The sequence below is a fragment of the Oncorhynchus keta genome, chromosome 23 (assembly GCF_023373465.1).
Source record: "Oncorhynchus keta strain PuntledgeMale-10-30-2019 chromosome 23, Oket_V2, whole genome shotgun sequence".
In the NCBI taxonomy this organism is placed as follows: domain Eukaryota; kingdom Metazoa; phylum Chordata; class Actinopteri; order Salmoniformes; family Salmonidae; genus Oncorhynchus; species Oncorhynchus keta.
Window position 1 is genome coordinate 27,776,257 of NC_068443.1, and position 13,120 is coordinate 27,789,376.

Here is a 13,120-nt window from a genome sequence, read left to right on the forward strand (position 1 = left end):
TGTAGACTACATGGATAGACTATGATATATAGACTATATGGATAGACTACATGTATATAGACTACATGGGATAGATTATATGGATAGACTACATGGATAGATAGACTATATGGATAGATAGACTATATGGATAGAGTACATGGATAGACTATACGGATATACGGAGTATATGTAGACTATATGAATAGATAGACTCTTTGGATAGACAGTATGGATAGATAGACTACATGTATAGACTATATGGATAGACTACATGGATAGATACACTATATGGATAGATAGACGATATGGATAGATAGACTATATGGATAGATAGACTACATGGATAGATAGACTATATGGATAGACTACATGGATAGACTATATGGATAGACTACATATATAGACTATATGAATAGATAGACTCTTTGGATAGACAGTATGGATAGATAGACTACATGGATAGACTATATGGATAGACTACATGGATAGATAGACTATATTGCTAGACACATCGATAGATAGACTACATGGATAGATAGAATATATGGATAGATAGACTACATGGATATATAGAATATATGGATAGATTCACCATATGGATGGCCTTAACGGATAGACTTCATTGATATATTGACTATATGGCTAGACTACATGGATAGATAGACTATATTGCTAGACACATCGATAGATAGACTACATGGATAGATAGAATATATGGATAGATAGACTACATGGATATATAGAATATATGGATAGATTCACCATATGGATGGCCTTAACGGATAGACTTCATTGATATATTGACTATATGGCTAGACTACATGGATAGATAGACTACATGGATAGACTATATGGATAGATAGACTACATGGATAGACTACATGGATAGATAGACTACATGGATAGATAGACTATATGGATAGATAGACTATATGGATAGATAGACTACACGGATAGACTACATGGATAGACTACATGGATAGACTATATGGATAGATAGACTACATGGATAGACTATATGGATAGATAGACTACATGGATAGACTACATGGATAGATAGACTACATGGATAGATAGACTATATGGATAGATAGACTACATGGATAGACTACATGGATAGACTATATGGATAGATAGACTACATGGATAGACTATATGGATAGATAGACTACATGGATAGACTATATGGATAGATAGACTACATGGATAGACTACATGGATAGATAGACTATATGGATAGACTACATGGATAGACTATATGGATAGATAGACTACATGGATAGACTACATGGATAGATAGACTATATGGATAGACTACATGGATAGATATAATATATGGATAGATAGACTATATGGATAGACTATAGGAATAGACTATGGATGGATAGACTATATGGATAGACTACATGGATAGACTACATGGATAGATAGACTACATGGATAGACTATATGATAGATAGACTACATGGATAGACTATATGGATAGATAGACTACATGGATAGACTACATGGATAGATAGACTATATGGATAGACTAGATGGATAGACTATATGGATAGATAGACTACATGGATAGACTACATGGATAGATAGACTGTATGGATAGACTACATGGATAGATAGAATATATGGATAGATAGACTATATGGATAGACTATAGGAATAGACTACATGGATAGACTGTATGGATAGACTACATGGATAGACTACATGGATAGATAGACTGTATGGATAGATATACTATATGGATAGATAGACTACATGGATAGATAGACTACATGGATAGATAGACTATATGGATAGATAGACTATATGGATAGACTACATGGATAGATAGACTACATGGATAGACTATATGGATAGATATACTACATGGATAGATATACTATATGGATAGATAGACTGTATGGATAGATAGACATGTATAGACTACATAGACTGTATGGATAGATAGACTACATGGATAGACTACATGGATAGACTATACTGGGATAGATAGACTACATGGATAGACTACATGGATAGACTACATGTATAGACTACATGGATAGACTACATAGATAGACTACATGGACAGACTAGACATGGATAGATAGACTATATGGATAGATAGACTACATGGATAGACTACATGTATAGACTAAATGGATAGACTACATAGATAGACTACATGGATAGACTACTGTATAGACTAGATATATAGACTACATAGATAGACTACATAGATAGACTACATGGATAGACTATATGGATAGATAGACTACATGGATAGACTACATGGATAGACTACATGATAGACTACATGGATAGACTACATGGATAGACTACATAGATAGACTACATGGATACATGGATAGACTATATGGATAGATAGACTACATGGATAGACTACATGGATAGACTACATGTAGACTACATGATATACTGGATGGATAGATAGACTACATGGATAGACTACATGTATAGACTATGGATGGATAGACTACATGTATAGACTATATGGATAGAGTACATGGATAGACTATATGGATAGATAGACTGTATGGATAGATACATAGACTGTATGGATAGACTATAATAGACTATATGGATAGATAGACTATATGGATAGATAGACTATATGGATAGATATACATGGATAGATATACATGGATAGACTATATGGATAGATAGACTATATGGATAGATACACTATATGGATAGACTACATGGATAGATTACATGGATAGACTGTATGGATAGATATACATTGATAGATAGACTACATGGATAGATAGACTGGATAGATAGATATACTGTATGGACTACATGGATAGACTGTATGGATAGATATACTATATAGATAGACTATATGGATAGATAGACTATATGGATAGATAGACTACATGGATAGATATACTGTATGGATAGATAGACTGTATGGATAGATAGACTGTATGGATATATAGACTACATGGATAGACTATATTTATGGATATACAGACTATATGGATAGACTGTACATGGATAGACTACATAGATAGACTAATATGGATAGACTATATGGATAGATAGACTGTATGGATAGATAGACTATATGGATAGATATACTGTATGGATAGATAGACTGTATGGATAGATTACATGGATAGATATACTGTATGGATAGATATACTGTATGGATAGATATACTGTATGGATAGATAGACTGTATGGATAGATATACTGTATGGATAGATAGACTGTATGGATAGATAGACTGTATGGATAGATATACTGTATGGATAGATAGACTACATGGATAGATAGACTGTATGGATAGACTATACTGTATGGATAGATATACTGTATGGATAGATAGACTGTATGGATAGATATATGGGATAGATAGACTACATGGATATATAGACTGTATGGATAGATAGACTGTATGGATAGATATACTGTATGGATAGATATACTGTATGGATAGATAGACTTTATGGATATACAGACTCTTTGGATAGACTGTATGGATGGATAGACTACATAGATAGACTATATGGATAGATAGACTGTATGGATAGATAGACTGTATGGATAGATAGACTGTATGGATAGATAGACTGTATGGATAGATAGACTGTATGGATAGATATACTGTATGGATAGATAGACTTTATGGATATACAGACTCTTTGGATAGACTGTATGGATGGATAGACTACATAGATAGACAATATGGATAGATAGACTGTATGGATAGATAGACTGTATGGATAGATAGACTGTATGGATAGATAGACTGTATGGATAGATATACTGTATGGATAGATAGACTGTATGGATAGATAGACTGTATGGATAGATAGACTGTATGGATAGATATACTGTATGGATAGATAGACTGTATGGATAGATAGACTGTATGGATAGATATACTGTATGGATAGATATACTGTATGGATAGATAGACTGTATGGATAGATAGACTGTATGGATAGATAGACTGTATGGATAGATATACTGTATGGATAGATAGACTGTATGGATAGATAGACTGTATGGATAGATATACTGTATGGATAGATAGACTGTATGGATAGATAGACTTTATGCCAACATCCGAGCCTTGTCATTTCAGGACTGGCTCAGATTATACCTCTCCAGTCGACTCTCCTAATGTCTCTTGATTATGTTATTGAATTGTTGTACATAGTTTATGTTTTATCCATGCCTTTTGTAACTCCCTCCATCTGTCATTCAAAACCCAATGTAAACTTACAGTAAGTGAAGATAAAGTGTCTTTGTATGTCCTTGTTTGTCCATTAACTATACTGTCTACATTGTGTTGCCATTGTTGTGTAGAAGGATGTTTATTACACACCGGATGTCTTGTCAGTAAGGGGATGCCAGTGGTTCATTGTCCTATTTCCCCAAATCCCTGTTGTTGACAGTTTGGGGACAGTGCTGGCATCTCAACAATAACTGTTTGGTTTTCTGTTTAACCAAGGTGGTGTGGATTTCTCTCTGAGACAGTATGAACATAGTTCTAACAAAACCTAGAAATTATACTTTCTTTGTAATGCATCCACTGATGGGAGCAGGGCTTGGTCCATACTGCTATTAGTAAATATTATATTGTTGATGATAATTCCAAAAATGTGCACCACATTATTAGAATTTGGCTCAAACAATTTGTAACCTAGGTATAGCCTCCCCTTAGAGGAGCAAAGAAGTTTTAGTGTTTCAATTTTTGCCGCAATGCAGTGTGATGGTGTTTCTTAATCTCCCTCTAACAATAACACTTACTAGTCGAAAGAACAGCTCAACATTTATAATTACTGATTTATAAAAAAAATCAAATACAATTTTTTTTTTACCTCTACCAATTCCACTTTGTCTTTAAAAGCAGAAGGTGTTCTTTCTTCAGTCTCAGCACATTTTCTATTTTCTATTACGCCCCAAAGACAGAGTGAATGAGAAATGTTTCAGAAGTTTCTTTGAATGCCATGGCAACTGGAAACAATGGAGGGAAAAAACTATTATCAGCCCCATTGTCAGGACCGTGGACAGATCCATCCCAATGGCACTACTATTCCCTACTTAGTGCACTACTTTTGCCTGAAGCCCTATGGGCCCTGGTCAAAAGGGACACTGGACAAAAGTGCACTATTAAAGGGAATATGGTGCAATTTGGGATGCAACTGACAACATGCATGTGAAATCTATTTTCTCATCTGGCAAGGAAAAACAAACCAATCACATAAGTGTATCTCATTTACCATCAGATTTATTGATTGTATAGAAAAAGTAGGTTTGATATGACATTATGCATTCTATATAAGATATAACATTTTCAACATTCAATGTACAAAACCTAGATAGATACAGTAAATCTTTAAAAATGCACTCAGGCTTGAAGACCTGAGGCAGTCAGTAGTTGATGTTGTTCTCCAATGCCCTCATCCTATCTTGTTCCTGTTTCAGTTACCCACCACTTCCTTTAAACAACGGCTCTGACAATTATGGAAAAGATTGCTCAATGAGCAGTAGGTTGAAACGCATAAGAAGGAGGAAGCTGTGCAATGTCTGCCAACAGGAGATGGATGAAGAGAGAACTTCAGACACACTCCAAAGGCTGGATAGTACATTAGCATTCCACCTGTCAGCTTTTCCTACTCAAGGCTGCATCAAAAACATGGTCAACGAAAAAAGCTGATGCTCCGCAATTATACATTAGCAGGACAAACTGAAGATAATAATAGTTGACTTCAGGGAGGGTGGGAGCAAAGGTATGCAGCCAAAATGACACCCTATTGCCTACATAGTGCACTACCTTTCACCAGGGCCCATAGGGGCCCTGTAGTGCACTATGTGGGGAATGGTGTGCCATTTGGGAAGCAGACGAAGAGTGGTGCTTTAGCACTGATTCATAGCTGGCGTGTTGTGAAAGAGAGAGATAGTCCTGGGAAGGATGTCTCTAAGCTTACGCTGAAAGGTCCCCCTGTCAATACGCATCATATCAAATCTATATTATACAGTACCTACAATGTCATACCACAGTCACTATGTGTGGGGTAGTGGGGCAGAATACAGCCTATAGGCCAAACAAGATAATATCATGGATATACCAATATGATTCATGATTAGATTGATATAATAGAACCAATAGGATTTATTATTCCTGTTGTAGCCTACTTGGTTCATGATCTCCATATAGATATCAAGTCAACAGAACAGACTGAGTTCTATTATACGTTTTCCTCTGTTCACAACACAAATGACATGATAATGCCTGTCCATGCACCTGTAATGATCGCTACTAACCTGTTGAGTGAGTCTACAAGTCTGATATGTACAGAAATCACATCCTGTAGTCTACCGTACAGTAAACTAAATATGCAACAATTTCTTGGACTGGAGTTATGATAAAAAGCCATCATTGGCAGAAAAAATAATAATAATAATTGAATGAAACCAGTGAATACAACTTCAGTACCAAGTTTTCTCGGGTTGTGTGCTGCATCAGTAGTGAATCTGTTAAACAGATTTTAGGCAATGAGGATGCTAGCTATATGTAAAAGCTCCTTCCCAAAGTTCCAAGTAGTATATTTAGCCTTTTGGAGAATTATTCCCTCAGCATTGAACATAAAAGCAGAAGCTTGGCAGCCTGATTAATCATATACTATACTGGGAACATAGGCAGGAATATGTGAAATTCTAAATCCTGTGGCCCACAGTCATCAGAGAGCAGTGCATACACAGTACATCCATTTGACAGTTACATTTAAATAGAGTAGTGTAAAAGGACCTCAGTCTCCAGTGTTGAATGGGGGAGGAGAGTATTCACTTTGCGAGGTGCTCTCTTTTCCAAGGGCACAGCAACTCACACCAGTAGTAACGAACGGAAAAATGAAAAAGCAGAATGAGAGAGAGAGAGGAGAGAAAAGAGAGAGAGGGATTGTTGAAATCCCGCTGATATTTCTATAGAGGAGCACTGTGCTTCAGATAGAGCTGCCTGTGTGTTCATCAGATGGCCAAGTACAGAGAAACATTGTGGTGTTCACAGACACACACGGCACAAAGAGAGAGATATGGCCTTGCCAGAGAGAGGACTAAAAGGCAGTGGAGGGTGTTGTCGAGAGGAAAAAAGGGAAATGCACTCCATCTTTAAAAGACTCTTCAAAATAAACAGAGGGGAAACTGGTTGGTTGGAGCATCTCTAAATACTCACTGACTCAAGCCTGGCCAAGAAAACCATTGATAGTACAAAAAGATTTCCACGTCACTTCACACAAAAGGAACGCCATTAAAAAAAAATCCCAAAATGCAGCATTCCTTATCATTGCCCCTCATAAAAATTCTGAAGGCATCAGTTTGGTGTTTAGGCAGTACAAAAAAAGGAGAAGAGAGTGAGAGAAGAAAAAGCGTACTTACTTAAGACGTTAAAAGGCTTTCATACACTGGTAGTGTTAATAGTAATACGATATTAGATTTGTTCTTACTGTATGTGGGCTAGTTTTCTATTTATTCTAGGGGAATCCACCCTGAGGAAATAACTAACTTCCATTGTGTTCTTATCACCTCAGTGCAGTGTGCTTCTGCCTCGGAATGGATGGAATGAATGCTACAATGCAAATATTCACCATACTAGACTCTCCTTATCAACATCATTCACAATTCACACCACTAGGTTATCAATGCCTTATCATTTTATTAAATTCAAAATGAAAAAAAAAAAAAAATGAGTAAAGAGTCTTGCATTTTGAGCAAGATATGATCCTCTTCTAAAACTGCCGGTATCCATTGTTAAACAGCGAAGGTTTAAACTCCCATCACTATCTATTATAACCTTTGTGAGTGAGAACCCGTCAGAACACGTCTGATGGTCACCTGTTAGAACCACACGCCAGAAGTTCATCTTATGTTCTTTTTACTGGACCTCTCTTCTCCACAAACAGGTCAAAACCAGTTCCTTAGATAGTCATACCCATCCACCACTAGGTCTTTATTCACTGTATGTCTCTCAAACTTGTTTCCATCCACAGATAGTAACAATTCTTTGTCACAAGCAAAAGAGACCAAAGAGAGACTGGAGTTGGTGCACAATGTCGCTCTGCTTCAGAACCATTTGTCAATGGCAGAGACATGGGAAATGGAGAAAGCCTGCGTTAGATGCAGGCACAGACAGTACACATTCGTTTTGCGCCAATATAGTATGTTCTGATTGACAGATAGATTCTCACAGAGAGATCAGGGCTGCTCTTCTTGGTTCTGCTCCAGTACCTCTGAATCCCAAACCCAGCCCCCAGCGTGTCAACGATCCAATGTCGATATGACCCCCCTTGAACTCTGGACATCCTCATCCCCATTGCTGTGTGTTTCATGTACAGTATGCACATTTCCAGAACAGCACTGTGGCTCCAGCCAGGAGAATGAATCTGATCTAATACATCCCCCTTCTTCATCTATTCCTGAGAGTTAGTCCCCCAAGAGTCAGCTAGTCAGCATCCCAGGTTGGAGGCCTGCCGTAATCATTGAGCTGTGAGCAGTGTTGGACTGCAACAGGTGTGTATCTCCACTCAGAGTGGGCTGTGAGGGATCTTGGCGGGCTCCTAGCCCAGGTCAGTGGGGGGTATCTGGGTCTGCGTCGAGCTGAGGGAGGTGGAGGCAGAGATGGAGGCTCTCTACTGTGCAGTATCGTTCTCTGCCCCATCTCCCTCCCTCTCCATGTCCAGACCGGGTCTCTCTATCTGTCTATCCCCTGAAAGGCCGGGGCGGGGGCTTGCCGATCTCCACAGAGATGTTGGTGTAGAGAGGGTACTTCTTAAACTGGAGCACGCGGTACGTTAACGTGCTGATCCCGTCTCTCTTCATAGTGTTCTTGGTGTTCTGGATCTTATTGAATCTGGAGAAGATGAAGGGAAAAGTCATTATTATTATTACAGGGAAATGTTATCATTGTAGCAAGCAGTGAAATGTTACTGTATGTTTTACTTTTTCATCATTGTGGCTAACATACTGTACAGGTTGGTTTTGCATGTTTCTTGTTATTCCCATATTGGACAATAGGTGGTGATATGGGCATGTATTGGAACTCAGAGGACACATACAGGAATCATCCAGCTGTAACAGTCATCCATTGTCCAATGCCAAGGCCGCAATGCCCAATGGTTTTCTCAGATGTCCTTTTACTGTTTGAGAAAGCCATGGATAAACTGCCTCGGTAGCTGTGTGCTGCGCATATCCAATCTTCAAAGAAAAGTGAATGGCTCAAACAAGATGTATTTTTATGTGCTTTGACATTAACCCACTACGACACAATCCAAGTCAACCCAAGAATAACCCAGCAGCAGCAGCTAAACAGAGATTTCTATAGACTCAGATCTATTCAGGAATCTACATTCAAGCTAAATTACTTTTAGGCTATGTGCCCTTTAAATGACAGGGTAAAGAGTGACAGAGAGAGAGGGGGGAGAGATTTATCTATAAAGAGGAGAGAAGATTAAAAGCCCGACTGTGCTCTACTACTGTACTTAATCAGTCTCTCAATGATCTCACAATGAGGCCTGTGTTGGAGAGATCTGAGATATTCTCACATATTACTTAAATATGGACTGTAATAGTGGAAAACGGCATCTCTCAGAGTAAGGAGTCACACTAAAAGCTTCCCTAATTCATGGTTTGGTGCCTACTTATTTAGGCAAGGCAGCAGGCAAAAAAAGCCATAAAACCACCACTTAACATGAGATGATTTATGATTGGATATTTGATGATGACGCTACTCTGGAAGGAGGAAGCCTTGTATCCACTGATTTAATATGCATGAGCCCCGGTGCACGGAGGTGCTAACTAATCTTTTGGACTTGAGATGAATGGTAGGCTTTCTTCTTTTGGCATTCCTGTCTCATTACCATGTCTAAACCACATCTCCTACTTCCTACTGACCAGACAGAGCAGGGTGGGGCCAGTAACAGAGCTGTAGAGGTAGTCAACATCCATGTTGGTAAACAGTAAACACTGGCCGCAGTAGGAGGTTAGAACCACTCTCTCCTGGGTACACTGACGGATGCCCTGGAAAGTGTGGAGGGTATTATTGGTTTTCGAGCAGAATCTGCATAATTATGGTAAACAAGGCTAATTCGTTGAGCTAAGAGTAATTTTGGAGGCATAATGCTTTATCATGCGAGGACAGGTACAACATAATAATCAGAGTGCAAGGATAGAATAATTTTTTTTTTTTTTTCAGGAAATAAAACAGTTTTTAGAGACAGTGACTTAAAAAAAAAAATATATATTAATATTTTTTATTGGGATCCCCATTAGCTAACGCCATAACGCTAGCTAATCTTCCTGGGGTCCAACACCAATTAACAAGACATTACAAACAACCACAATCAAGACCTGACAGGAAACACATTTAACATTCAGTTGATGCTTTCTATTTGCTGTCCAGTCATATGGTCTATCACGTTAGATGTTCTTTCTATTTCCTGTCCAGTCATATGGTCTATCACATTAGATGTTCTTTCTATTTGTTGTCCAGTCATATGGTCTATCACATTAGATGTTCTTTCTATTTGTTGTCCAGTCATATGGTCTATCACATTAGATGTTCTTTCTATTTCCTGTCCAGTCATATGGTCTATCACATTAGATGTTCTTTCTATTTCCTGTCCAGTCATATGGTCTATCACATTAGATGTTCTTTCTATTTGTTGTCCAGTCATATGGTCTATCACATTAGATGTTCTTTCTATTTGCTGTCCAGTCATATGGTCTATCACATTAGATGTTCTTTCTATTTCCTGTCCAGTCATATGGTCTATCACATTAGATGTTCTTTCTATTTGTTATCCAGTCATATGGTCTATCACATTAGATGTTCTTTCTATTTCCTGTCCAGTCATATGGTCTATCACATTAGATGTTCTTTCTATTTGTTGTCCAGTCATATGGTCTATCACATTAGATGTTCTTTCTATTTCCTGTCCAGTCATATGGTCTATCACGTTAGATGTTCTTTCTATTTCCTGTCCAGTCATATGGTCTATCACATTAGATGTTCTTTTATTCTTTTCTTGAAGTTGGATTTACATTTTGCCTGAGAAATATGGATGGTAAAGAGTTCCGTTCAGCCATGGCTCGATATAAAACTGTAAGATTAAGGTGATTTGTCCTTGGCTTGGGTTGTCTTAGATGCCCTGAATTTGCCTGTCTGGTTTGGTGGTTATGCGTGTTGCTAGTATGTACTAACCGGACTGAAAAATACTGTGTTTGTTTTCAAATATAACATTCAGAAGAAAATCAGAAGACTGGATAGTAAATTGTTTTCAACGTGAAGCCATGAGAGATTCTGATGCATTTGGATAATATTCATGGGGTTAGAGCAATGAAGAGAATCTGGCAGCCCTGTTTTGAGCCATTTGGAGCTTTTTCATATCTTTCTATGCTGCAGATGACCATATAACTGGACAGTACTCTGTGTGATAGGACCAGGGATTGACCATATAACCAGACAGTACTCTAGTGTGATAGGACCAGGGATTGACCATATAACCAGACAGTACTCTAAGTGTGATAGGACCAGGGATTGATCATATAACTGGACAATACTCTAAGTGTGATAGGACCAGGGATTGACCATATAACCAGACAGTACTCTAAGTGTGATAGGACCAGGGATTGACCATATAACTGGACAATACTCTAAGTGTGATAGGACCAGGGATTGACCATATAACTGGACAGTACTCTAAGTGTGATAGGACCAGGGATTGATCATATAACTGGACAGTACTCTGTGTGATAGGACCAGGGATTGACCATATAACCAGACAGTACTAAGTGTGATAGGACCAGGGATTGACCATATAACTGGACAGTACTCTGTGTGATAGGACCAGGGATTGACCATATAACTGGACAGTACTCTAAGTGTGATAGGACCAGGGATTGATCATATAACTGGACAGTACTCTGTGTGATAGGACCAGGGATTGACCATATAACTGGACAGTACTCTGTGTGATAGGACCAGGGATTGACCATATAACTGGACAGTACTCTAAGTGTGATAGGACCAGGGATTGACCATATAACTGGACAATACTCTAAGTGTGATAGGACCAGGGATTGACCATATAACTGGACAGTACTCTGTGTGATAGGACCAGGGATTGACCATATAACTGGACAGTACTCTGTGTGATAGGACCAGGGATTGACCATATAACTGGACAGTACTCTAAGTGTGATAGGACCAGGGATTGACCATATAACTGGACAGTACTCTGTGTGATAGGACCAGGGATTGACCATATAACTGGACAGTACTCTAAGTGTGATAGGACCAGGGATTGACCATATAACTGGACAGTACTCTAAGTGGGATAGGACCAGGGATTGACCATATAACTGGACAGTACTCTAAGTGTGATAGGACCAGGGATTGATCATATAACTGGACAGTACTCTAAGTGTGATAGGACCAGGGATTGACAATATAACTGGACAGTACTCTACGTGGGATAGGACCAGGGATTGAATCCCCTGATTCAGTGTGCTAGATGTTACATACTCTGAAAATGTTCTTGTAACAGCAATTCCCTTACCCATCTTAATAACAATTTTATCTGTGTTCTGACCATGATAAAGCTGCGTCCTAGTAGTTTCATTTTTTCTCACTTGCTCTACATGCGTTCTATTCATCGACAAATTGAATTGGGGATCATCAGCAAGAATATATCTTGAACCAAATACAGTACATTGAGTTTTAGGAACAATACACTGTTGTTCTTCTTGTGCATCCTTCCTCTATGTACTACACACCACAGGAGCTTGGTGGCACCTTAATTGGGGAGAACAGGCTCGTGTTAATGACTGGAGTGGAATCAGTGGAATGGTATGAAATACATCAAACACATGGTTTCAGGTGTTTGATGCCATTCCATTTGAGCCATTCCTGCCATTATGACGAGCCGTCCTCCCCTCAGCAGCCTCCTGTGCTACACACATCATAATTGACGAGTATATAGGCTTATTATGACCTTATTATTAAAACATCAGACGCTTTAATATCTTAACTCCAGTGAACCGGGCTAAAGGCCCTAAACATACTGATCAAAGCACCTTAAAACTCCTCGTTTAATACCCAAGAATAAAGAGGAAAAGTTCA

General features: G+C 38.4%; 1 protein-coding gene across 2 annotated transcripts in view; it reads right to left on the reverse strand.

The window, feature by feature from the left end:
• Positions 1 to 5,221: 5,221 nt before the first annotated feature.
• Positions 5,222 to 13,120, reverse strand: part of LOC118402106 (beta-1,4-galactosyltransferase 2-like) — a 150,909-nt gene continuing 143,010 nt past the window's right edge. For both annotated transcript variants that reach the window (XM_035800017.2, XM_035800018.2), the window contains one exon: positions 5,222 to 8,851. In XM_035800017.2, the coding sequence (XP_035655910.1) occupies positions 8,701 to 8,851 (151 nt within the window). In that variant the 3' untranslated portion in view covers positions 5,222 to 8,700. The remainder of the gene's footprint in view (positions 8,852 to 13,120) is intronic.